The sequence below is a fragment of the Chanodichthys erythropterus genome, chromosome 7, assembly GCF_024489055.1.
Source record: "Chanodichthys erythropterus isolate Z2021 chromosome 7, ASM2448905v1, whole genome shotgun sequence".
Taxonomy (NCBI): Eukaryota; Metazoa; Chordata; class Actinopteri; order Cypriniformes; family Xenocyprididae; genus Chanodichthys; species Chanodichthys erythropterus.
The window spans coordinates 17,106,781-17,134,065 of NC_090227.1; the positions used below are offsets into that span (position 1 = coordinate 17,106,781).

Consider the following 27,285-nt stretch of genomic DNA (forward strand, 5'->3'; position numbering starts at 1 on the left):
TTTTATTGTTAATATCTATGGTTTTAATCAACAAAAAGATAACGGAAATCTTATTGATCAAGTGGAAGAACGTGTGTTGAATTTGCTAGCCAAATATCCAAACTCTTTTTTTTAGTTTTTGGAGAGGATTTTAATGTGGCTTTGAATAACGTTTTAGACAGATGGCCTCCAAAATCTCCTGATGATTCACGTTTGTACTTAAAGAGGTTTATGCAATGATTTTCGTTACTTGACAGTTGGAGAGAAAGTCATCCCTCTCAAAAAATATTTACTTGGAACAATAATGCTCTTTTAAATCAATCTAGTATCGATATGTGGCTTATCTCTAGAGATTTAAAGAATGTATCGTCTGATATTATTCCATCGCCGCTCTCTGATCACAAATGCATCTCTATATGCATTCCTCTTTCAGATACTGCTAATTTACAAAGAACTACCTCATATTGGAAATTGAATGCCTCATTGCTCAAGTACAGTGAAGTAAAGGATAAAATTAATTTCATAATCACAAATTATTGGGAAAAAGCTAATAAGGAAACAATTTTTGCAGTAGGCTAATTGGGAATTGGTGAAATATGAAATTGGTAAATTCTTGCGTACTTTTAGCAGCAAATTGACTAAAAAGAAAAAAAAATGAAGAGAGTATTATAATATCTAAAATCTCAAATCTTTTATCTAATATGGTTCTGTCTGATGCTGAAAAAGTAGAGCTTGCTCATCAACAAAACACATTAGATGAGTTTTATAAACAAAAAGCTGAGGGAGCATTTGTTAGACGGAGGGCTCGGCGGCTGGGACTGGAGCGGAGGGCTCGGCGGCTGAGACTGGAGCGGAGGGCACAGATGATCTGTGATGATGAGGAGATGACAAGGGAAGTGAGTGCAGGTGTGGAGACAAGAGGATCATGGGATTTGGAGTCCGGGAGACGAGGGATCTGTGACACAATGACACTTGATTATACATCAGTCACAGAATATTGCATATTTGACCAAGTGGATATATTTCTGGCCAAATAGCACTCGATCTTATCATTGACTCCATCTGATGTTATTTCACCCATACAGAAGTCCATATTAGACCAAGTAAACATATTTCTGGCAAATTAGTCCACAATCAAGAACTTTCTATGCTGACTCATTGACTCCTTCTGATGAAAAGTCATCTATAGCATATTGCAAATTTGACCTCATGGACATATTTCTGGCCAAAGAGTACTCAATCTTCAACTTTTTATATATACTTACTGAAACATTCTGATGTCACATATGCTATTCTGGAGTCCATATTTACCTAATGAACATATTTTTGGCCCAAAAGTACTTGATATTGAACTTTTCATACTTTATCATTGACTCCTGATGTTTCTTCACCCATACAGAAATTCATGGAGCGGAGGGCTCGGTGGCTGGGACTGGAGCAGAGGGCTCGGCGCTGAGACTGGAGCGGAGGGCTCGGCGGCTGAGACTGGAGCAGAGGGCTCGGCGGCTGAGACTGGGGATACTGGCTCGGCGGCTGAGACTGGGGATACTGGCTCGGCGGCTGAGACTGGGGATACTGGCTCGGCTGGAGCGGGTTGCTCGGCGGCGGCGGCTGGAGCGGGTTGCTCGGCGGCTGCGGCTGGAGCGGGTTGCTATTGAACAATCTTCAACTTTTTATATATACTTAATGAAACATTCTGATGTCACATATGCTATTCTGGAGTCCATATTTACCTAATGAATATATTTCTGGCCCAAAAGTACTTGATATTGAACTTTTCATACTTTATCATTGACTCCTTCTGATGTTTCTTCACCCATACAGAAGTTCATGGAGCGGAGGGCTCGGCGGCTGGGACTGGAGCGGAGGGCTCGGCGGCTGAGACTGGGGATACTGGCTCGGCGGCTGAGACTGGGGATACTGGCTCGGCGGCTGAGACTGGGGATACTGGCTCGGCGGCTGAGACTGGGGATACTGGCTCGGCGGCGGCTGGAGCGGGTTGCTCGCTTGGTATTGCATATTTGACCAAGTGGACATATTTCTGGCCAAATAGCACTCAATCTTATCATTGACTCCATCTGATGTTATTTCACCCATACAGAAGTCCATATTAGACCAAGTGAACATATTTCTGGCAAATTAGTCCACAATCAAGAACTTTCTATGCTGACTCATTGACTCCTTCTGATGAAAAGTCATCTATAGCATATTGCAAATTTGACCTCATGGACATATTTCTGGCCAAAGAGTACTCAATCTTCAACTTTTTATATATACTTACTGAAACATTCTGATGTCACATATGCTATTCTGGAGTCCATATTTACCTAATGAACATATTTCTGGCCCAAAAGTACTTGATATTGAACTTTTCATACTTTATCATTGACTCCTTCTGATGTTTCTTCACCCATACAGAAGTTCATATTAGACCAACTGAACATTTTTCTGGCAAATTAGTCCTTGATCATGAACTTCATATACATAATTATTGACTCCACATCTGATGTTAGATAAGCCAGAGAGTAGTACATATTTCACCTACTGATCATATTTATGGCCAAATAGTATTTGAAATTGAAGTTGTTATATACACTCATTGACTCCTGATTTTTTATTTTTTATTTTTTTTTGGCCTTTCAGAAGTCCAGACATGATTAATTTTTTTCCATCCCAGGAATCCTCTATCCTGAACGTTATATACATGACTCACTCTGGTGTTACTTCAGCCATAGAGTATTTTATATTTAAACTAATGGTAACATTTCTGGCAAATTAGTCTTCATCATGAACTTTCTATACAAACTCATTGACTTTTCATAATACTTCAGCTAAAGACTATTACCTAATGAAAATATTTCTGGCAAATTAGTCCTTGATCATGAATTTTATATAGATACTCATTGACTCCTGATTTTTTATTAAGCCATACACAAGTCCATTTTAGACCTACTTAAACATGTTTTTTTATCCTTGATCATGGATTTTGTATACATATTTTTTGCCTGACTGATGTTACTTCAGCTATACATTAAGCCCTTGTTTGACCTACAGAACATATCTCCGACAAAGTAGTCCTACTCATTAACTTTTTATAGATATTCATTGACTCCTTCTGATGATACATCAGCCACACAGTATTGCATATTTGACCTAAAGGACATATTTCTGGCCAAAGAGTACTCGATCTTGATTGTGGATTGTGGGAAGGTGGTTAAAATATTTTTAAAATGTATTTTCTTGGGATATTTTCTTGTTATTTTACATGTTTAATGTTCAATATTTATTTTTTTATTTTTTTAAAGGACCATGATTGAGGACTAATATTCCAGAAATTTGTTCAGTATGTATATGGACTTCTGCATGGGTGAAGTAATGTCAGAAGGAGTCAATTGCAATGTATAAAAAAGTTTGAGTTCAAGATCGAGTACTCTTTGGCCAGAAACATGTCCAGTAGGTCAAATATGCAATATTCTTTGGCTAATGAATGAGAATAAGAGAGTTTAAAAAGTTCATGATCGAGCACTACTTTGCCAGAAGTATGTTCAAACATGGTCTCCTCAAATATGGGCTTGTGTATAGCTGAAGTAAGATCTGAGTGAGAAAATTAGTAAGTTCATTTTCAAGGACTGTTGGGACAGACAGCTCTAAAATGGACTTCTGTATGGCTGAAATAAAATCAGAAGGAATCAATGAGTATGTACAGAAAGTTCATGATTGGGGACTTATTTGCCAGAAATTTGTTCATTAGGTCTAATTTCTGTATGGGTGAAGTAACACCAGATGGAACGAATGTTTGAGTTCAGATTAGAATATTCATGGGCCAGAAATATATCCATTAGGTCAAATATCCAATACTCTAATGGTGATGTATCATTTTAAGGAGTCAATGTTAATGTATAAAAAGTTTATGAGCAAGGACTAATTTTCCAGAACTATGTTCAGAAGGTCAAACATGGGCTCATGTATGGCTAAAGTATCATCATCATGGATCAGAAGGCTTCAATGAGTATGTGTAAAAAAATCAGTATCAAAACCTTTGGGTCAAAAATATGTTCTGTCAGCCAAATGTAGACTACTATGTGTACTGATCTAACATCAGATGGATTCATTGGTAAGTATAGAAAGTTGAACGAATTTGCCAGAAAATGTCTAATATTTGAAATATGAAATACACTAAGGCTGACATATCATCAGAAGGAGTCAATAGTAATGTATGCATAGTTCAAGATCAAGTAACCTTTAGCCAGAAATATGTTCAGTAGGTCTAATATGGACTATTGTCTGGATGATCTAACATCAGATGGAGTCGATGAGTATGTATAGAAAGTTCATGATTGAGGACTGAGGATATTGCCAGAAATATGTTCAGTAGGTCATACATGGGCTCATGTACTTCCAAAGTACTTGTCTCATGTACTTTTTTATAGGGCAAATAGAATATTTAGCTTTTTTCACTTAGTGTAAATAGCATATAAGAAATGGTGCTATTTTCACTTAGTGTAAATAGATTCTGTTGCTATTTTCACTTAGAGCTATTTCGCAGTCTGTTCCCACGGATTTAAACTGTACTCGTCCAAGAAGAGAAGAGGCTCCGGGTTATCGCAAATAAAATACTGATATTTTTACAAATAGAATGAATCTTAGGCCAATTGTTTTTTGTGTAGGCCTATCTGGAATTAATCAAATTGTCTTAATTGCATGCTTAAAATAATTCTCTGAAGCACTTTTTTTTTGTAACTCAGAAGACACCAATTTTAGGGTAAAGTCTAGAAGGGACACAGCTACGGACACTGGGAATGCGCTAAATTAATATTGTGTCATTTGAGCTGTATAAGCACGAACAGCCCATTATCAACACATGTATATCAAACTTTTAAAAACTTTGTAAATATGGAGAATAATAAATGAGCACACATTCTGAGTTTTATGAAATTATGATGCTGGTAGTGAGTGTAAAATCAAATTCAAAACAGCCATTTCACCGGGAAGATTAAGGCTGTGATATAAATGTTGGCCACTAGAGGGGGCCATACGATAAGGAATCTTTTAACCTTAATCTTTTCTCTATAATTTTTTTCTTTGTTTTTTCACTTTTACATGCCCCAATAAAATATTATTTGTCAAGTTTCCAGACATGATTGCTGTAGGCCTACATTTAAAATGAAGAGACCATTTTATTCATCTCTTTTAACATAACATACACAATTCCGTTCTATTCCGTATTGTTTTGCAGGCAAAAGCTCTGTAAACTACAATCACCAAAACAACACTTCATGATAACAATGTGATGGAACAGTAGAGGCACTTTACCAAAACAAAAAAAAAAGTTTACGAATAAAGCATTCATTCGTTATTTTATGATACTACCGTTGTTAGGTTTTAAGTAAACATTATAGTTATAAAGTAAAACGACAATAACAACGACAACAACAATAATAATAACAGGCTGACAACCCGATGGGCAAGATTACATTCTTATTAAATCATTGTCTCTTCCACTCCGAACCCACTACAATTGAGAGACATTCCAGATGCATATTTCATTCAAATATATTATGCAACTGGACTATCAGATGAGTTATCCAGTGTCATATTTAAAGTGACATTAAAATGGCCGACGGGAATAGGAAAGAGGTTCAAAAAGACTTTATCATTCATCTTGTCCAATGTGGCCCTATACTTCAAGTTAATGGACAACATATTACTATAAATAAAAATAATACAAGTTATTAGCACATTACAGTGTAGCTATCATGCCATATTCACGCATCCATTGGACAGAGAGTGCAAATATTTCAGCTCATTATTAGGCTATCCCATATGAGAAGGTGTCGGTGTACATAATACATCAAAATGTACAGTAAAAATGTTCAGTAGCCAATAACGTTTCATTACACTGTTTTACAATGCACAGGCCTTTAATCAAAGAGAAACACCGGCACAAATTTGGGCACGATGACGACACATTCTGTATTAGAGCCATATGTAAATGTCATGGATAGAACAATAAAAAAATAGTCCATTGATGCATTAGAAAGTTTAATGAAAACAAAAATAAACATGAAAAACGACATGAGGTTATTTTTCTTATGTTCATGTCAATGGTAAAATAAATGATACATGAATGCCTTGTTCATTTTTTTCCCTTAATTCTCCGAAGGACCCCGTGGCCAACAGGATGAAACTACTTTTTTTAACAAAAAAAAAAAAAAAAAATCAAGCCATAATATAATTTTTATGTTTTATTAACTAAACGAAAAAATAAAGGAGCCATTTCTCTGGATGGATGTTCTTCCTCCATCTTTGGCTTACAGAGCATTATGCGAAAACCACATCTCATTAATATTCATTAGCTCATTACCATAGCTATTCTTACCTGTAAAAATTGCGTTTCTAGATATCAGTAATTAAATTTTCACTAGTTGCAAGAGCAATTTCAGATATCAACTCTCTTTGTTGATATCAATAATTACATTGTTACTAGTAAAAATGCAAATTTTTGATATCAAGAATTCAATTGTCACTAGTTGAAATGTCAGTTCTTGATATCAACAATTGAATTGCTACTAGTAAAAATGTTCATTTTTGATATCTGAAAATGCATTTCTGATATCAACATAATTTCAGATATGTAAAATGGCTTTCTTACTAGTAACAATCACATTCATGATATCAGAAACTAACATTGTCACTAGTGACAATAAAATTAGTGATATCAAAAATGAACATTGTTACTAGTAGCAATTCAATTGTCAATTCTTGTCAAGAACTGACATTTCAACTAGTGACAAATGAATTATTGATATCACAAATTTGCATTTTTACTAGTAAGAATTGTATTTCTGATATGTGAAATTGGAATTTCAACTAGTAAGAACTCAATTCTTGATATCAACAATTGAATTTGAATGGCAGCCTATGGTGACATTTCACTAGTGAAAATACAATTACAGATATCAAGAATTCTAGTTTTTACTAGTGGAAATTCAAATGTTGATATCAAGAATGTATGGCAAGCCGTTTTGACTTTTATTCATTCTCAGGATATGAATTCTTGATATCAACAATTCAGTTTTCACTAGTTAAAATGCTAATTCTTGATATCAGGAATAGAGTGCCCCAGGGATGACGCGTTTTTGTAGGCCAACCCGGAAGTTAGCGGCGCACGGGTTCCCTCGACTGAAAGCCTATTCATTTTTCCCATAGACTTTTGGAAAATCGCAGAAAATAAGCTCTGTGTTTAACAAAGGTTTATGACACTTACACGTTTTGTCTATCAAGATAATCTTAACAAGTTAACACAACATTTATAGATTTTGAAGCCTAAATAAAGTCGTCAGATATAAAAGGCTAACAGTAGGCTATAAACGGATTACAGCACACATGGTCGCGGATCAACGTCGTCACCGCCAAGCTTCCTCAAACTTTATTTAGTAAACAACTCTATTTAAAAACATGCTCACTGATTATGATCTGCGCTGTGTATGAATACTTATCCACTTTTTCATGAGCAATGCTGTCCAAATGTCCTGTTTGTCATGATGACGTCTAAAGTCCCCGCCAAAGGAAGTAGTCCCTTTTAGCAATTTCTTAGCAACCGCCGATTTTAAGACACAGTAAAAGTTTAAAAAATCACAAGCAGTTTATAACTGGTGTGTTTTATGTCATAGATCAAAACGTGAAAGTATTTAGAGGCTTTGTTAACCACAGACCTTATTCCAGGCGATTTAGCAAAAACCCATTCAAAAAACCCATTGTCTTTGGGGCGATGGAACCGGAAGTCCTAAAATGCTAATTCGCTTCCGGGTTTTGCCTACAAAAACGCGTCATCCCTGGGGCACTCTATTACATTTCCACTAGTAACAATGGCAATTTTTGATATCAAGAATTACATTTCCACTACTAAGAAGGTTAATATTTGATATCAACAATTCAATTTTCACTAGTTAAAATGCCTGTAAAGTGGTCGATTGTCCCATGTTTATGTATGAAATCGTGTTTTGTGTTTCAAATCAATACGGGACCTACGGGACGCTATTTGTCCCATTATTTCAAGCTGTGTTACGTTCAAATCATTCATGCCAGCATTATTAAGTTAGTTTTCATTGTGATGTTCATTTGAAATTCACCTATGTTGGGAAAGGGATCATGTAAAAAGTCCACACATTTACCATGCTTTTACCATAGTAACTGTCGCTTCACCATGTCATATGTATGTTAGTAAACACACAGTAAAAGAACATGTATGTATGTACCATGCTTCTCACACCGTAACTGTAGATTTACTCTGGTATTTGTAGTGAAAGGACAGTAACCGCAACACTTACCATGGTTTTACCACAGTAACTGCAGTTTTAATGTGGTATTTGTAGTGAAAGGACAGTAACCGCAACACTTACCATGGTTTTACCACAGTAACTGCAGTTTTAATGTGGTATTTGTAGTTAAAACACAGTAACTACAACACTTACCATGGTTTTACCACAGTAACTGCAGTTTTATATATATTATATATATATATATTTTTATTTTATTTTTTCTAAAGGACTGAGAGACAACACCATGGTGGAGGAAGGGGCCAAATGTTCACCGGGGTACAGGAAGCTGCCATTGTAAACTTGGTTTTGGAAAATGATGAAATCAGATTACGAGAAATTCAAAGCCACATCATCCAAGACAACACCTTATTCAACAACATTCAACGAGTTAGTCTGTCCACATTGGCTCGCATTCTCAAGCGAAACCAAATCAGAATGAAACCACTTTATAAGGTGCCGTTTGAGAGAAACTCTCAAAGAAACAAAGAGTTCAGACGAGCATATGTGGATGTAAGTACTATATTGACTGCAGTACACTACACACAACATTGTTTCCCAGTGTACTGGATAACACCATATTGAGTGATTTTTGTTCTTTGTTTTCAGGGAGTACTGGAAATGGATGCTCATGCAATCCCACATGAGTTCATCTTTATAGATGAGGCTGGGTTCAACCTAGCAAAGACCAGAAGAAGAGGGAGAAACCTCATTGGCCACAGAGCCATTATAGATGTTCCTGGCCAACGTGGTGGGAACATCACAATGTGCGCTGCCATCTCCAATATGCATGGTGTCCTCCACCGTCATGCCAAACTTGGACCATACAACACAGCCCATATTCTCACATTTCTGGACAGACTTCACAACATTCTCATACCACCAGAGCGTATGAATGATGCAGACCATCAAAGAAACCGGTACGTTGTAGTATGGGACAACGTGAGCTTTCATCGTGCAGCCCCAGTCCAAAACTGGTTTGCTGACCACCCAACATTTCTTGTGCAATACCTCCCACCATACTCACCATTTCTGAACCCCATAGAAGAATTCTTTTCGGCATGGCGGTGGAAGGTATACGACCGGCAGCCCTTTGTGCGCATGCCTCTTGTGCAGGCCATGGAAGAGGCATGTGATGAGATTGATGTGGGTGCAATTCAGGGATGGATAAGGCACTCAAGGCGCTTCTTCCCTCGACGTCTGGCAAGGGAAGATATTGCCTGTGATGTTGACGAGGCGTTGTGGCCAGACCCGGCTGTGCGGCAAGATGCTGCCTAATTATTTTTCTTGCCTTTTTTTTTGTTTTGTTTTTTTTACTGTAATATATTTTTTTTCAGAAATTTTCTTTTTCAGTTTACTTTTTTTGTAAGAATATTTTTGTTCAGTCCCATGTAAATATACCTGCTGTGCTTATGTTGTACTGACTTGTTTACTGTAGTGAAGGAAAAAAAATAAAAATGTTGCAACAGCATGTGTGTGTATCTGCAAATATTTCTGTGCATGTGAACAATCTGATACATATTTTAGTATTATGGCAAAGCATACTAAAGATGGGGGTGCTTTTCATTATGCCCAACAGTGTGTAGGTGGTTAGGCAAAAATCTGGTAATATGAATGAAGTGTGTGCCATTTCATGCAAAAGTTTGATTTTGATAATGCTCTGTGTAGTTTCGGTTGCAGTGCTTCATTTTGCATGATATAAGGTATTTTGCAGTTTGGGTGTGTGGTTTTGTGAATTGTGTTAAGTGTTTTGATAAAACCAGACTAGTTTGAAAAATTGTGTGTTAGCAATTGGAAAAAACTGTAATTGGCATGACTTTTACAGTATTGCCTTTACATGAGCAATAAACAAAATTATGATTATATAATACAATAAAAATAAGAATAAATAAATACATTATTTTTTAATACACCAGAAGTAACAATAATATTAAGAAAATGTATAAAAAAAAGAAAATTAAAAAAAAAAAAAAAAACTTGTACATTCAGACAGGTTAAGAATATTCTCACTTCTCTCAGCTTTTCCTTGCCTATTTTTCTGACCTGTAATCCGTAATGCATTTACACATATTTTTGCTCTCTTTCTTTCTTCTTCATCATGGCATATTTTTAAAACTCAGAATTAAATTTTGACCATTTGTCAGGAAGTATTAACATTAACAGAGAACTTGAACTCAAATCTCCCAATGCTGATGAAGCTGCCAGGGAGGCTGAACAAGTCCTTCAAAGGTTCAACACTTCACAGGTATTGAACACAGTAATTTCTTGTGTTGCTAACTAATTTCCTTAACGTCCTTCCTCTCAGATATTTCGGTCACAGATCATTTTTAACACACTGTCTCAATATGTATGTATTTCTCTTTGTTTCAGCTGAAAATGAAGACCAAAGGGGGGGGGGGGTAGATTTGGCCATCTTGTGTGTTTATGGAGAAGACAAAAAAAGCTGCAAAGGAAAACATTTCCTGCTGATCTCTCTAACAACTTGACTTTCTCTCATACCCCTCGCCAATCTGGGAGGGGTGGGGGCACAGGTCTTCTCATTTCAGACAATTGGATATACTCGACTCATTCCTCTCTTTGCAACTACAATTCATTTGAGTTTCATGCTATTACAATCTCAATTCCTGTCAAAATTCATTTCGTAGTAATTTATCGCCCCCCCAGGCCAACTGGGTACCTTTGTAGAGGAACTGGACATGCTGCTGTCCTCATTCCCAGAGGATGGTAGCCCCACTTGTAGTTTTTGTCGATTTCAACATTCATCTAGAGAAGCCTTATGCTTCAGACTTCCACTCTCTTCTAGCCTCATTCGATCTTAATCGGCTCATCACCACAAGTACACACAAATCTGGCAACCAACTTGATCTCATTTACACACGCTACTGCATCACCGACAACATTCTGGTAAAACCTCTGCACGTTTCCGATCATTTTTCATTACTTTTAATCTTCAACTCCCCATTTGTTCACCACCAACCCCGCTACCAGTTACCTTCAGACGAAACCTGTGCTCTCTTTCTTCTGATCTTTCCTCTACTGTATCATCCTCCCTTCCCTCACCCTCACAATTCTCATCTCTGGATGTGAATACAGCAACAGACACTTTATGTTCCACATTAACTTCTTCTCTAGATAGTATCTGTCCTCTGTCATCCAGGCGTGCACGTGCCACTCCCTCTAATCCCAGGATGTTCTTCGTGAACATCGGACCAAACTCAGGGCTGCAGAGAGGAAGTGGCACAAATCAAAAGACCAATTTGACCTAAGTAGCTATCAGTCTCTGCTCTCATCCTTTTCTGCTGAAATTCATGCTGCTAAATCCTCCTATTTCCGCAACAAAATCAACAGCGCTTCAAGCACACGCACACTTTTCAAAACATTCAACTCTCTCCTCTGCCCCCCTCCACCACCACCCACCTCATCCCTTACTGCTGATAATTTTGCTAAATTTTTCACTGACAAAACATCTACCATCAGCAGTCAGTTCTCCGCTCCACACACACAGAAACTCAGACCAACCACATACACAGCCACACACCTCCTCTCTTCATTCTCCCCCCTCACTGAGACAGAAGTATCCAAACTTCTCCTCTCCAGCCATCCCACCACCTGCCCTCTAGATCCCATACCCACACACCTTCTACAAGCCATCGCTCCCACACTTTGACCAGCACTGACACACATCTCTCCACACTGGCACTTTCCCTAACACATTCAAGCAGGCTCGGGTAACCCCACTGCCTAAGAAACCCACATTACAGTTTTTTCCAATTGCTAACACACAATTTTTCAAACTAGTCTGGTTTTATCAAAACACTTAACACAATTCACAAAACCACACACCCAAACTGCAAAATACCTCATATATCCTGCAAAATGAAGCACTGCAACCGAAACTACACAGAGCATTATCAAAATCAAACTTTTGCATGAAATGGCACACACTTCATTCATATTACCAGATTTTTGCCTAACCACCTACACACTGTTGGGCATAATGAAAAGCACCCCCATCTTTAGTATGCTTTGCCATCATACTAAAATATGTATCAGATTGTTCACATGCACAGAAATATTTGCAGATACACACACATGCTGTTGCAACATTTTTATTTTTTTTCCTTCACTACAGTAAACAAGTCAGTACAACATAAGCACAGCAGATATATTTACATGGGACTGAACAAAAATATTCTTACAAAAAAAGTAAACTGAAAAAGAAAATTTCTGAAAAAAAAATATATTACAGTAAAAAAAACAAACAAAAAAAAAAGGCAAGAAAAATAATTAGGCAGCATCTTGCCGCACAGCCGGGTCTGGCCACAACGCCTCGTCAACATCACAGGCAATATCTTCCCTTGCCAGACATCGAGGGAAGAAGCGCCTTGAGTGCCTTATCCATCCCTGAATTGCACCCACATCAATCTCATCACATGCCTCTTCCATGGCCTGCACAAGAGGCATGCGCACAAAGGGCTGCCGGTCGTATACCTTCCACCGCCATGCCGAAAAGAATTCTTCTATGGGGTTCAGAAATGGTGAGTATGGTGGGAGGTATTGCACGAGAAATGTTGGGTGGTCAGCAAACCAGTTTTGGACTGGGGCTGCACGATGAAAGCTCACGTTGTCCCATACTACAACGTACCGGTTTCTTTGATGGTCTGCATCATTCATACACTCTGGTGGTATGAGAATGTTGTGAAGTCTGTCCAGAAATGTGAGAATATGGGCTGTGTTGTATGGTCCAAGTTTGGCATGACGGTGGAGGACACCATGCATATTGGAGATGGCAGCGCACATTGTGATGTTCCCACCACGTTGGCCAGGAACATCTATAATGGCTCTGTGGCCAATGAGGTTTCTCCCTCTTCTTCTGGTCTTTGCTAGGTTGAACCCAGCCTCATCTATAAAGATGAACTCATGTGGGATTGCATGAGCATCCATTTCCAGTACTCCCTGAAAACAAAGAACAAAAATCACTCAATATGGTGTTATCCAGTACACTGGGAAACAATGTTGTGTGTAGTGTACTGCAGTCAATATAGTACTTACATCCACATATGCTCGTCTGAACTCTTTGTTTCTTTGAGAGTTTCTCTCAAACGGCACCTTATAAAGTGGTTTCATTCTGATTTGGTTTCGCTTGAGAATGCGAGCCAATGTGGACAGACTAACTCGTTGAATGTTGTTGAATAAGGTGTTGTCTTGGATGATGTGGCTTTGAATTTCTCGTAATCTGATTTCATCATTTTCCAAAACCAAGTTTACAATGGCAGCTTCCTGTACCCCGGTGAACATTTGGCCCCTTCCTCCACCATGGTGTCGTCTCTCAGTCCTTTAGAAAAAATAAAATAAAAATATATATAGGGCTTGGACAATGCAGCCTAAATATTTTCCCCCACAGTAGAGTACATTGTACAGGAAACTTGTACAGTTCATGAATGGCTGATGTCATACACTAAGTAAACAGGTGTCACCCAACTGATACACTATGACATGGGGTATACTACATGTGTACTACATGAAATTTTGGTTACATACCTGTTCTCCAGTCTAAAGGTCCGGATGACAGAGGCGACAGTAAAACGGCTCAAGTTTGGCTGCACTCTCTGTCCAGCCTCACGCATTGTCAACCCATGGTTGATGACATGATCTACTAAGGTTGCTCTGATTTCATTTGAAAGTGTTTGTCTTCTTTGGCCATGAACTCCTCTACCTGCTCTACCCCTACCTCTCACTCTTCCTCCCCCTCTTATTCTCAACCTCCCTCTTCCTCTTCCTCTTCCTCTCTCTGCAATGTCTTCCATTGTTGTTGTAAAAAAAAAGGTTCTCACCTGTGGTCTTTTCATAGTGCTTACATCCTGATTGAAGTGTTAACAATTAACCACTGAGGTGTTTGGCCAGGTGGCACATGTAATTGGCCAATTAGCTCATGTAGTGTCATTTTGAATGGCAGTGTTTTGAAATGGCAAACATGTGACTTTATGTCAGATTGTTGTGTCTTATGCAGAGAACTGTATTTAGTGAATTTAAAAAGTGCTATTTTGAAATGCAAAATGTGTGTAAAACAGAAAAGGTGTTTAGACTTTTGGAGACTTGAGAAGAAGTTTTGCTCTCTGTGTGTCAGTTTAAATAATTGTGCTGTGCATGTCATTTTAGTGTGTTAGCAATTGGAAAAAACTGTAAGCTACACTGTCAAAATCTTTGACTTGTCTTTCTATATCAAACAATTGCTTCAGAACTATGTTATCTTTACCCAAAACCAAATACAGTTTTCAAATAACACACACATCCAGCTAATGCATAAACACTACACAGCAGTCATTACACACTACAGAGATAAATGCAAAACACTGCACTCAGGGCAGAGCAGGGAAAAATTATTTTTATTATCAAGTACTTGCACACATAAAATGTAGTCACAAATAAATTATCCAACAGATCGATAGTAAGCAATGTCTTGAAATCATTCTCCCTCAGCATCATGCCTCTGGGCATGGTCAGGCCACAGGACCTCATCAACGTCACAGGCAATCCTGTCCCTTGCTAAACAACGGGGAAAGAATCCTTTAGCATGCCGAATCCAACCTTGAATTGCTTCCACTCCAATGTTGTCACATGCTGCATCCATTGACTGAAGGAGATTTTCCTGTGCATAAGGATTTCTGTCATAGACCTTCCACCTCCATGCAGAAAAAAATTCTTCAATTGGATTAAGGAAGGGCGAGTATGGTGGGAGGCACACATTTATAAAACGTGGGTTATTTTCAAACCACTCATGAATTCTAGGACCGCGGTGAAAGTTCACATTGTCCCAGATTACCACATACATGGGATGCTCTGCCTGCTCATCACCTCTCTGTTCACGTCTCCGTAGTGCTTCCTGTAGAGCATCCAGAAATGTTAGAAGATGGGCAGTGTTATAAGGCCCTAATGTCACATGGCGGTGAATAACCCCGTAGCTGCTGATGGCAGCACATATGGTCACGTTGCCACCACGCTGCCCTGGCAACTCTACAATGGCACGTTGACCAATAATGTTGCGGCCTCTCCTTCTCCTCTTGGTGAGATTGAAGCCAGCTTCATCCAAGAAGATGCACTCATGAGGCCTCTCCATGGAATCCAGTTGAAACATTCTCTATAGAAATTAACGAAAATTAATTTTTGAAGTAACGTAAATGACAGCATTCCAGGCTTCATGCCTCTGTATACATGTGCTACATTACATTCAACACAGTAAAGATATACAGTAACTCAATAGTGCTGTATAATCGCTGGACATGATTACTTACTTGTACATATTGATATCGTAGCTCTTTTACCCTTTCAGAATTTCTCTCAAATGGTACTCTGTAGGCTTGTTTGAGACTTATCAGGTTGCGTTTCAGGACACGGTCAATTGTGGAGAGACTCACACTGTTGATTCCTTCAAAATTCACGTTGTCTTCCTCAACTCGCTGTTGTATTTCACGCAGACGAATGAGATTATTTTGAAGGACCATATTGACAATAATGGTCTCCTGCTGTTGTGAGAACATACCTCTCCTTCCACCGGCATGTGGAAGTCTTTCAGTTCTATCAAATAAAACCTCTTGTTAGAATTGTACAGACAGGCCTAATGCATTGAAATGTCACCAAATATGTACAATACATAAAATACTATTATATAAGTATATCACTGCAAGAAAAGGACCAATTTGTAGAGATATGTTACAGTAATTTACTGAGACATTCCACAACTGTACATACTGTACTGTAAGTTTGAGGGACCACAAATGATAGTACACTTACCTGTTCTCTTCTCTGAATGTCCTGACAATGGAGGCCACAGAGAACCTGCTTATATTTGGTTGAACACGCAGTCCTGCTTCCCTCATACTCATTCCATGAACCAGAACATGGTGTATGATTGTTGCTCTAATTTCATTGGAAATGATGGCTCTTGTTCTTCCTCCTCCTCCTCCTCCATCTCGGTCTCTTCCTCTTCTTCCTCCTCCTCCTCCTCCTCCTCCTCCTCCTCCTCCTCCTCCTCCTCCTCCTCCGTCTCTTCCTCCGTCTCTTCCTCCTCCTCCGTCTCTTCCTCCTCCTCCTCCTCCTCCTCCTCCTCCTCCTCCTCTTCCTCCTCCTCCTCCTCCTCCTCCTCCTCCTCCTCCTCCTCCTCTTCCTCTTCCTCCTCCTCCTCCTCCGTCTCTTCCTCTTCCTCCTCCTCCGTCTCTTCCTCCTCCTCCTCCTCCTCCTCCTCCTCCTCCTCCTCCTCCTCCTCCGTCTCTTCCTCCTCCTCCTCCTCCTCCTCCTCCTCCTCCTCCTCCTCCTCTGTCTCTTCCTCTTCCTCCTCCTCTTCCTCCTCCTCCTCCTCCTCTGTCTCTTCCTCCTCTTCCTCCTCTGTCTCTTTCTCTTCCTCTTCCACTTCCTCTTCCACTTCCTCTTCCACTTCCTCTTCCACTTCCTCTTCCTCTTCCACTTCCACTTCCACTTCCTCTTCCTCTTCCTCTTCCTCTTCCACTTCCACTTGCTCCTTCTCTCCTGCCCTCCATTGTGAAAATCACACATGCCATTTGGATTTGACATGGTTTTATATCCTGATTACTGATTAGGTGCAACACATTACTGATTTGAAACAGGTGTGTTCAATTTTGAGTGCTTGTGTGTTACCGATGACAACAGTGTGTTGCTCGTGTTTCACTTTTGGAGGCTGTGTTGTGCCATTCTGAGTTAAGTGCACCACAATGCTACATGTGCTTTGTGAATGACAATGTGTTTACAGTTTTGCGCAAAGAGTGATTCCGATTTTCTTGTTGTGTCTAACCACATGATAAGTGTTTAAAGTTCTGCAAACTGTGTGATTCAATCAATAAAGTGGTTTGTACACTTGCAACTTTGGTTTTGAAAATGGATTTTAGTGTTTTAGCAATTGTGAAATACTGTAATATAATATGATCTAACATAACTCATTTTTATTTCTCTTCAATATCATTTGTCTTTATGTGCTACTTTAGCTGTACTCATGCTGTAATTGCCAGTAAAGTGTTGTATATGGTGATAATAAAATATGGTGAATATTCTGTATTAAGAATGGTGTTTGGTTTGATTTAATAAAAAATACATAATTACCATAATTATTTTAATTGAGACATGAACATTTAGTCATAATGACATATAGGACAACAGTTTGCTAGAATGTTACCATTGCATATGCTTAGTGGCATAGATGCTGTGTCAAATACAGTAAATATGTTAAATTTCAGATACATGAAGGCAAGACTGAAAGGTGTATTACAAGAGACTGCATGGGCTATATTGCTTCAGCCACTTCGGGCGACCTACCAGTGAAAGATCAACATGGATCATACTATAAGCAAGATGAGCATGCACATTTCTGATGGCCAGCACTTCGGGAGGACAAAGATGAGAACATTTTGAGAAAGAGATTTACAAATGTCTTATTTATAATATAAAAATATTATGATTCTTTGCACACATGAATTTGACCTACAATGTTTTACACATACCTTGTCTTACTGAATGGCACATGGCCTTTTGCAACAGTACAATGTAGTGTCACAATGTATTGGTGTCTTTGTTTACTGTCAACACTGTATTATTTTTCTTGATCTCCATTTGAATAAATGGAGAAGCCCATTCCAATTGGGCATTAATGTTGATTTTGGGGGTTTATTCTTGTTCTGTTAACTATGACTAGATGAACTTGCAACAACCTGCATAATGGCAAATTGTTGAAAAGACAATATAATGTATAATGTGACTCAACACACTTTGTTGTCCATGATGAGAATACACCTGTGTATGTTTTACTGCCCTTCCACCCTCAGGGGCCCAGTAGAAGAGCAAGAGCCTTGGAAGAGCAAGAAAATGCACATTTCAGATGGCTGTAAATCAAAGTCTGATTATAGTATCACAGAGAAAATTGGTATGACAACTACTTGTGCTAGTCAATGAGTATCTATAGAAAGTTCAAGTTCAAGCGCTCTTTGGCCAGAAATACGTCCATGAGGTCAAATATGCAATATGCTATTGCTGGCTTTTCATCAGATAGAGTCAATGAGTCAATATAGAAAGTTCTTGATCGTGGAGTAATTTGACAAAAATGTATTTAGTAGGTCAAAATGGGTTCATATATGTCTGAAGTAAGATCAGAGTGAATAATGAGAATGGCTAAAAACAAAATAAGACGTCAATGAGTATCTATAGAAAGTTCAAGATCTCTTTGGCCAGAAATATGTTCATTAGGTCAAATATGGATTACCAAATGGCATATGTGACATCAGAATTCGTCTGTAAGTATATATAAAAGGTTCAAGATCGAGTACCCTCTGGCCATAAATATGTCCATGAGGTCAAATACACAATATGCTATAGTTGACTTTTCATCAGAAGTCAATGAGCCAGTATAGAAAGATCATGATCGTGGAATAATTTGACAAAAATTTATTCAGTAGGTCAAAATGGGTTCATATATGGCTGAAGTAAGATCGGAGTGAATAATGAGAATGTACTGAAAGTTCAAGTAATTTTGGCCTTCTTATTGCATATTTTATCTTTTGTCCATTAGGTCAAAAATGCAATATGCTATAGCTGACTTTTCATCAGAAGGAGTCAGTGAGTCAGTATAGAAAGTTCTTGATCGTGGACTAATATGCCAGAAGTATGTTCAGTTGGTCTAATATGGACTTCTGTATGGGAGAAGTAACATCACAAGGAGCCAATGATAATGTATAAAAAGTTCTAGATCGAGTACTTTTGGGCCAGAAATATGTTTATTAGGTCAAATATGGACTACAGAATGACATATGTGACATCAGAATGTGTCAGTATGTATATATAAAAACTTGAAGATCGAGTACTTTTTGGCCAGAAATATGTCCATAAGGTCAAATATGCAATATGCTATAGCTGACTTTTCATCAGAAGGACTCAATGAGACAGTATAGAAAGTTCTTGATCGTGGACTAATTTGGCCGAAATTTATTCAGTAGGTCAAAATGGGTTCATATATGGCTTAAGTAAGATCAGAGTGAATCAATGAGTATCTATTGAATGTTCAAGTAGTTTTGGGCCAGAAATATCTCCATTAGGTCAAATATGCAATAAGCTATAGCTGACTTTTCATCAGAAGGAGTCAATGAGTCAGTATAGAATGTATAAATAGATCAAGATCGAGTACTTTTGGGCCAGAAATATGTGCAAAACTAAAGCTCAGAATCAAGGATTCTGGGGACAGAAAAAAATTGATCAAGTTTAATATGGACTTCTGAATGGCTGAAAAAAAAAAAGTAGGAGTCAATAAGCATATATATAACAACTTCAGTTTGAAATACTCTTTGGCCATAAATATGATCAGTAAGTCAAATATGGCCTTCTATATTGGTGAAGTAACATCAGAAGTTCAGAGTCAATAGTAATGTATAAAAAGTTCAAGATCGAGCATTTTTTGGCCAGAAATATGTCCTTTAGTTCAAATATGCAATACCGTGTAGATGAAGTATCATCAGAAGGAGTCAATGAATATTTATAAAAACTTCACGAGCGAGGACTAATTTGCCAGAGATATGTTCTGTAGGCCAAACAAGGGCTTAATGTATGGCTGAAGTAACATCAGAGTCAGGAAAAGAGTATGTATACAAAATCCATGATCGAAGACAAAAAACATGTTTAAGTAGGCCTAAAATGGGAAAAATAAAATGAGTCAAAGAGTATCTATAGAAAGTTCAAGATCAAGAGCTCTTTGGCCAGAAAGTCTGGCCAAAGTCTGTTCATTAGGTCTGGACTACAGAATGGCATCTGTGACATCAGAATGTGTCAGTAAGTATATATATATATATATATAAAGTTGAAGATCGAGTACTCTTTGGCCAGAAATATGTCCGTAAGGTCAAATATGCAATATGCTATAGCTGACTTTTCATCAGAAGGAGTCAATGAGACAGTATAGAAAGTTCTTGATCATGGACTAATTTGGCCGAAATTTATTTAGTAGGTCAAAATGAATTCATATATGGCTGAAGTAAAATCAGAGTTAATAATGAGAATGTAATGAAAGTTCAAGTAGTTTCGGCCCTTAAATATGTCCATTAGGTCAAATATGCAATATGCTATATGCTATAGCTGACTTTTCATCATCAGGATTCAATCAGTCAGTATAGAAAGTTCTTGATCGTGGACTAATTTGCCAGAAATATGTTCAGTTGGTCTAATATGGATTACAGAATGGTATATGTGACATCAGAATGTGTCAGTAAGAATATATATATATATATATATATATATATATATATATATATATATATATATATATATATAAAGTTAAAGATCGAGTACTCTTTGGCCAGAAATATTTCCTTTAGATCAAATATGCAATACTGTGAGGCTGATGTATCATGAGAAGGAGTCAATCGATATCTATAAAATGTTCATGAGCGACGACTAATTTGCCAGAGATATGTTCTGTAGGTCAAACAAGGGCTGAAGTAACGTCAGAGTCAGGCAAAGAATATGTATACAAAATCCATGACCAAGGACAAAAAACATGTTTAAGTAGGTCTAAAATGGACTTGTGTATGGTTAAAAATAAAATCAGGAGTCAATGAGTATCTATAGAAACTTCAAGTTCAAGCACTCTTTGGCCAGAAATATGTCCATGAGGTCAAATACACAATATGCTATAGTTGACTTTTCAAGAAGAAGTCAATGAGTCAGTATAGAAAGTTCTTGATTGTGGAGTAATTTGACAAAAAATTATTAAGTAGGTCAAAATGGGTTCATATATGGCTGAAGTAAGATCAGAGTGAATAATGAGAATGTAGCTTCGGGTCAACTGGGAAAAGAGCAAACTCGCCCCAGTGCAGAGGATCTCTTTTCTCGGTATGGAGTTGGATTCGGTCGAACAGATAGCACGCCTCACAGAGGAACGTGCTCGGTCGGTGTTGAACTGCCTGAATACGTTCAACGGCAGGACAGCGGTACCACTGAAGTTCTTTCAGAGGCTCCTGGGGCATATGGCGGCTGCAGCGGCTGTAACACCGCTCGGCCTGCTTCATATGAGACCGCTTCAGCACTGGCTTCACGGCCGAGTCCCGAGATGGGCGTGGCAACTCGGCACATTCCGGGTGCCAATCACTCAGGAGTGCCGCCGAACCTTCAGTCCGTGGTCGGACCCTTTGTTTCTTCGGGCAGGAGTGCCCCTAGAACAAGTGTCCCGGCATGCTGTGGTTTTCACAGATGCTTCTGCCACCGGCTGGGGTGCCACGTACAACGGGCATGCAGTCTCAGGGGTTTGAATGGGACCCCATCTGCATTGGCACATCAATTGCCTCAAAGGCCTGCTTCAGGGCAAGCATGTACTGGTCCGTACGGACAACACTGCAACCGTTGCGTACATCAACCGTCAAGGTGGTCTACGCTCCCGACGCATGTCGCAACTCGCCCGCCATCTCCTCCTGTGGAGTCGGATGCATCTGAGGTCGCTTCGCGCCATTCATGTCCCCGGTGTGCTCAACCGTGTGGCCGACGAGCTATCACGAGCTGCGCTGCCAGGAGAGTGGCGACTCCACCCCCAGGTGGTTCAGCTGATCTGGAGAGAATTCGGAGAGGCTCAGGTAGACCTGTTTGCATCACCAGAAACCTCCCACTGCCAGTTGTTTTACTCTCTGACCGAGGGGACACTCGGGACAGATGCACTGGCTCACAGCTGGCCCCGGGGCCTGCGCAAATATGCGTTTCCCCCAGTGAGCCTACTTGCACAGACCCTGTGCAAAGTCAGGGAGGACGAGGAGCAGGTCTTGTTAGTTGCGCCTTACTGGCCCAACCGGACCTGGTTCCCAGAACTCTCACTCCTCGCGACAGCCCCTGACCCTGGCCAGGGCCCATCCCTCTGAGGAAGGACCTCCTCTCTCAGAGACGGGGCACTCTTTGGCACCCGCGTCCAGACCTCTGGAAACTCCATGTCTGGTCCCTGGACGGGACGCGGAGGTTCTAGGTGACTTACCCCCTGAGGTACTTAACACCATCACTTCGGCACGTGCACTGTCTACGAGACGTGCTTACGCCTCGAAGTGGAACCTGTTCGTCGAGTGGTGCTCTTCTCGCCGACAAGACCCCCGAAGATGCTCGATCGGAGTCGCGCTTTCCTTCTTGCAGCAAGGGTTGGAGCGTAGGCTGTCCCCCTCCACCCTCAAAGTCCATACTGCTGCCATATCCGCTTACCACGACCACATAGATGGCAAATCTGTTGGTCAGCACGACCTGGTAATCAGGTTCCTTAGGGGGGCGAGACGGTTAAATCCTCCTCGTCCCCCCTCCATACCCTCTTGGGACCTTACTCTGGTGCTCAGAGCACTCCAGATTGCTCCCTTTGAGCCTTTGCTGTCAGCAGACTTAAAGATTCTGTCTATGAAGACTTTGCTGCTGATGGCATTGGCCTCCATCAAGAGGGTAGGGGACCTGCAGTCATTTTCGGTCGACGAATCGTGCCTAGAGTTCGGGCCGGGTGACAGCCACGTGGTACTGAGACCCCGGCCTGGCTATGTGCCCAAGGTTCCTACCACTCCCTTCAGGGACCAGGTGGTGAGCCTGCAAGCGCTGCCCTCGGAGCAGGCAGACCCAGCCCTGGCTTTGCTCTGTCCAGTTCGCGCCTTGCGACTGTACATAACAGAACTCGAAGCTTCAGGACCTCAGACCAGCTCTTTGTCTGTTACGGAGGCCAGCAGAAGGGAAAGGCTGTCTCCAAGCAGAGGATGGCCCACTGGATAGTGGATGCCATCGCCCTGGCTTACCAAGCTCAGGGCGTGCCCTGCCCGCTCAGGTTGCATGCTCACTCCACGAGAGGTGTAGCATCCTCCTGGGCGCTGGCTCGTGGCGCCTCGCTAACAGACATTTGTAGAGCTGCGGGCTGGGCGACACCTAACACGTTCGCTAGATACTATAGCCTTCGCGTCGAGCCGGTCTCCTCCCGTGTTCTCGCCTCAGGTCAGAGGCACGGAGAGGCCCCGGCTTAGTGTCGGCTTGCTGCGCTACATGCGCGTTCTATTCTCCAGAGAGACCCTACGGGCAGACCCTGTTGAGTCCTCCGGTTACCCTTCGGCAGCCGACGTGGCGGAGCGTCTGGCGCCAGGCCTATACTCCGTTGTATACTTGAGAACCGGATTTAGGCTGGGTTCCATATGTGTGACCCTACGGGGATCCCATATGGCTTTTTCCACGGCTGCTCCTAAACGAAGCCCGTGTCTTTCCCTTTGGGAGAACCCATCTCTCACCGAGTGGAGTCACCCCAGTTCTTCCATATGTTGTACAACCTACAAGGTTAGTCCATATGTACTTATCCATATAACTCCTTCGGGGAAGGATATGGCTTCCGCAGCGTTCCTTATCGCATGTAAGGCTACGCTTTCCCAGCGTTATCCAATTGTCGCACCGAGTGGGTTTTGGGAACAACAGTGATCGACCCTCTCTGTGTGAGCCTGGTCCCACCGTCCTTAGGCAAGGGGGTTCAGGTGGCTCACGACAGAGCGCTGGAAGAGGGCAGCTCCTGTGGCGCTTTGGTAGGGATTCCTATTCGTCGGTCTGTCCGACGTACGTCGAACGTGACCGACTGAATGGGAACGTCTCGGTTACATAGGTAACCCTCGTTCCCTGAAGGAGGGAACAGAGACGTACGTCCCGTCGCCACAGGCGTTGTTCTGCTGATGCTGCCGCCTGCTGGGTTCGGCTCCTCAGCGAAAACCTGAAGATACAACGCACCTGCTGCTCATTATATACCCGCGCTGCGAGGCAAGCAGCTGATGCATATGATTGCATGCCAATGTGCATTGGCTCGTTTAGTTACACTCGAAGTAGATTGGCCTCTCTAGCTAGATTCCTATTCGTCGGTCTGTCCGACGTACGTCTCCGTTCCCTCCTTCAGGGAACGAGGGTTACCTATGTAACCGAGACGTTCTTGATCGTGGACTAATTTGCCAGAAATATGTTCAGTTGCTCTAATATGGACTTCTGTATGGGTGAAGTAACATCAGAAAGAGTCAATGATAATGTATAAATAGTTCAAGATCGAGTACTTTTGGGCCAGAAATATGTGCAAAACTCTTTAGCTGAAGTATTATCAAGAGTCCATTAGTATGTATAGAAAGTTCATGATCGAGGACTAATTTGCCAGAAATATTTCCATTAGGTCAAATATGAAATATTCTATGGCTGAAGTAACATCAGAGTGAGTCATGTATAATAAAGGTCAGAATCGAGGATTCTGGGGACAGAAAAAAAAAAAAAATCAAGTTTAATATGGACTTCTGAATGGCTGAAAAAAAAAAAGTAGGAGTCAATGAGCATATATATAACAACTTCAGTTTAAAATACTCTTTGGCAATAAATATGATCAGTAAGTCAAATATGGCCTTCTATATTGGTGAAGTAACATCAGAAGTTCAGAGTCAATAGTAATGTATAAAAAGTTCAAGATCAAGCATTTTTTGGCCAGAAATATGTCCTTTAGTTCAAATATGCAATACCGTGTAGATGAAGTATCATCAGAAGGAGTCAATGAATATTTATAAAAACTTCATGAGCGAGGACTAAATTGCCGGAGATATGTTCTGTAGGCCAAACAAGGGCTTAATGTATGGCTGAAGTAACATCAGAGTCAGGAAAAGAGTATGTATACAAAATCCATGATCGAGGACAAAAAACATGTTTAAGTAGGTCTAAAATGAACTTGTGTATGGCTAAAAATAAAATCAGGAGTCAATGAGTATCTATAGAAACTTCAAGTTCAAGCACTAAAGAGTGAAGAAATATGAAATATGTCCATGAGGTCAAATATGCAATATGCTATAGCTGACTTTTCATCAGAAGTCAATGAGTCAGTATAGAAAGTTGTTGATCGTAGAGTAATTTGACAAAAATGTATTAAGTAGGTCAAAATGGGTTCATACATGTCTGAAGTAAGATCAGAGTGAATAATGAGAATGTATTGAAAGTGCAAGTAGTTTTGGCCTAGAAATATGTCCATTAGGTCAAATATGCAATTTGCTATGACTGACTTTTCATCAGATAGAGTCAATGAGTCAGTATAGAAAGTTCTTGATCATGGGCTAATTTGCCAGAAATATGTTCAGTTGGTCTAATATGGACTTCTGTATGGGAGAAGTAACATCAGAAGGAGCCAATGATAATGAATAAAAAGTTCAAGATCAAGTAGTTTTGGGCCAGAAATAAGTCCATTAGGTCAAATATGCAATATGCTATAGCTGACTTTTCATAAGAAGGAGTCAATGAGTCAGGAAAAGAGTATGTATACAAAATCCATAATCAAGGACAAAAACATATTTAAGTGGGTCTAAAATGGACTAGTGTATGGCTAAAAACAAAATAAGAAGTCAATGAGTATCTATAGAAAGTTCAAGATCAAGCACTCTTTGGCCAGAAATATGTTCATTAGGTCAAATATGGATTACCGAATGGCATATGTGACATCCAGAATTCGTCTATAACTATATAGGTTCAAGATCGAGTACTCTCTGGCCATAAATATGTCCATGAGGTCAAATACACAATATGCTATAGTTGACTTTTCATCAGAAGTCAATGAGTCAGTATAGAAAGTTCTTGATCGTGGATTAATTTAACAAAAAATTATTCAGTAGGTCAAAATGGGTTCATATATGGCTGAAGTAAGATCAGAGTGAATAATGAGAATGTATTGAAAGTTCAAGTAATTTTGGCCTTCTTATTGCATATTTTATCTTATGTCCATTAGGTCAATGATATTAATGATAATGATAATGTATAAAAAGTTCAAGATCGAGTACTTTTGGGCCAGAAATATGTTTATCAGGTCAAATATGGACTACAGAATGGCATATGTGACATCAGAATGTGTCAGTAAGTATATATAAAAACTTGAAGATCGAGTACTCTTTGGCCAGAAATATGTCCATAAGGTCAAGTATGCAATTTGCTATAGCTGAGTTTTCATCAGAAGGACTCAATGAGACAGTATAGAAAGTTCTTGATCGTGGACTAATTTGGCCGAAATGTATTCAAATATTGCTTAAGTAAGATCAGAGTGAATTAATGAGTATCTATTGAATGTTCAAGTAGTTTTGGGCCAGAAATATGTCCATTAGGTCAAATATGCAATATGATATAGCTGACTTTTCATCAGAAGGAGTCAATGAGTCAGTATAGAATGTTCTTGATCGTGGACTAATTTGCCAGAAATATGTTCAGTTGCTCTAATATGGACTTCTGTATGGGTGAAGTAACATCAGAAAGAGTCAATGATAATGTATAAATAGTTCAAGATCGAGTAATTTTGGGCCAGAAATATGTGCAAAACTCTTTAGCTGAAGTATTATCAAGAGTCCATTAGTATGTATAGAAAGTTCATGATCGAGGACTAATTTGCCAGAAATATTTCCATTAGGTCAAATATGAAATATTCTATGGCTGAAGTAACATCAGAGTGAGTCATGTATAATAAAGGTCAGAATCGAGGATTCTGGGGACAGAAAAAAATTAATCAAGTTTAATATGGACTTCTGAATTGCTGAAAAAAAAAAGTAGGAGTCAATGAGCAAATATATAACAACTTCAATTTGAAATACTCTTTGGCCATAAATATGATCAGTAAGTCAAATATGGCCTTCTATATTGGTGAAGTAACATCAGAAGTTCAGAGTCAATAGTAATGTATAAAAAGTTCAAGATCGAGCATTTTTTGGCCAGAAATATGTCCTTTAGTTCAAATATGCAATACCGTGTAGATGAAGTATCATCAGAAGGAGTCAATGAATATTTATAAAAACTTCATGAGCGAGGACTAATTTGCCGGAGATATGTTCTGTAGGCCAAACAAGGGCTTAATGTATGGCTGAAGTAACATCAGAGTCAGGAAAAGAGTATGTATACAAAATCCATGATCGAGGACAAAAAACATGTTTAAGTAGGTCTAAAATGGACTTGCGTATGGCGAAAAATA

General features: G+C 39.6%; 2 protein-coding genes across 2 annotated transcripts; one reads left to right on the plus strand and one right to left on the minus strand.

Annotated features, from left to right (window-relative positions):
* The first annotated feature begins 1,903 nt into the window (after window positions 1-1,903).
* LOC137022636 (uncharacterized) lies at window positions 1,904-9,677 on the plus strand. The gene is made up of 3 exons (XM_067389057.1): window positions 1,904-1,989; window positions 8,528-8,810; window positions 8,907-9,677. The coding sequence occupies exons 2-3, from the start codon at window positions 8,565-8,567 to the stop codon at window positions 9,573-9,575; spliced, it is 915 nt and encodes a 304-aa protein (XP_067245158.1). The 5' UTR covers window positions 1,904-1,989; window positions 8,528-8,564; the 3' UTR covers window positions 9,576-9,677.
* A 5,086-nt stretch (window positions 9,678-14,763) lies between these two features.
* LOC137022883 (uncharacterized) lies at window positions 14,764-16,175 on the minus strand. Its single transcript, XM_067389354.1, has 3 exons — window positions 16,089-16,175; window positions 15,590-15,872; window positions 14,764-15,435 (listed from the first exon to the last, which is right to left on the minus strand). The coding sequence occupies exons 1-3, from the start codon at window positions 16,172-16,174 to the stop codon at window positions 14,764-14,766; spliced, it is 1,041 nt and encodes a 346-aa protein (XP_067245455.1). The 5' UTR covers window position 16,175.
* Between the last annotated feature and the right edge of the window lie 11,110 nt (window positions 16,176-27,285).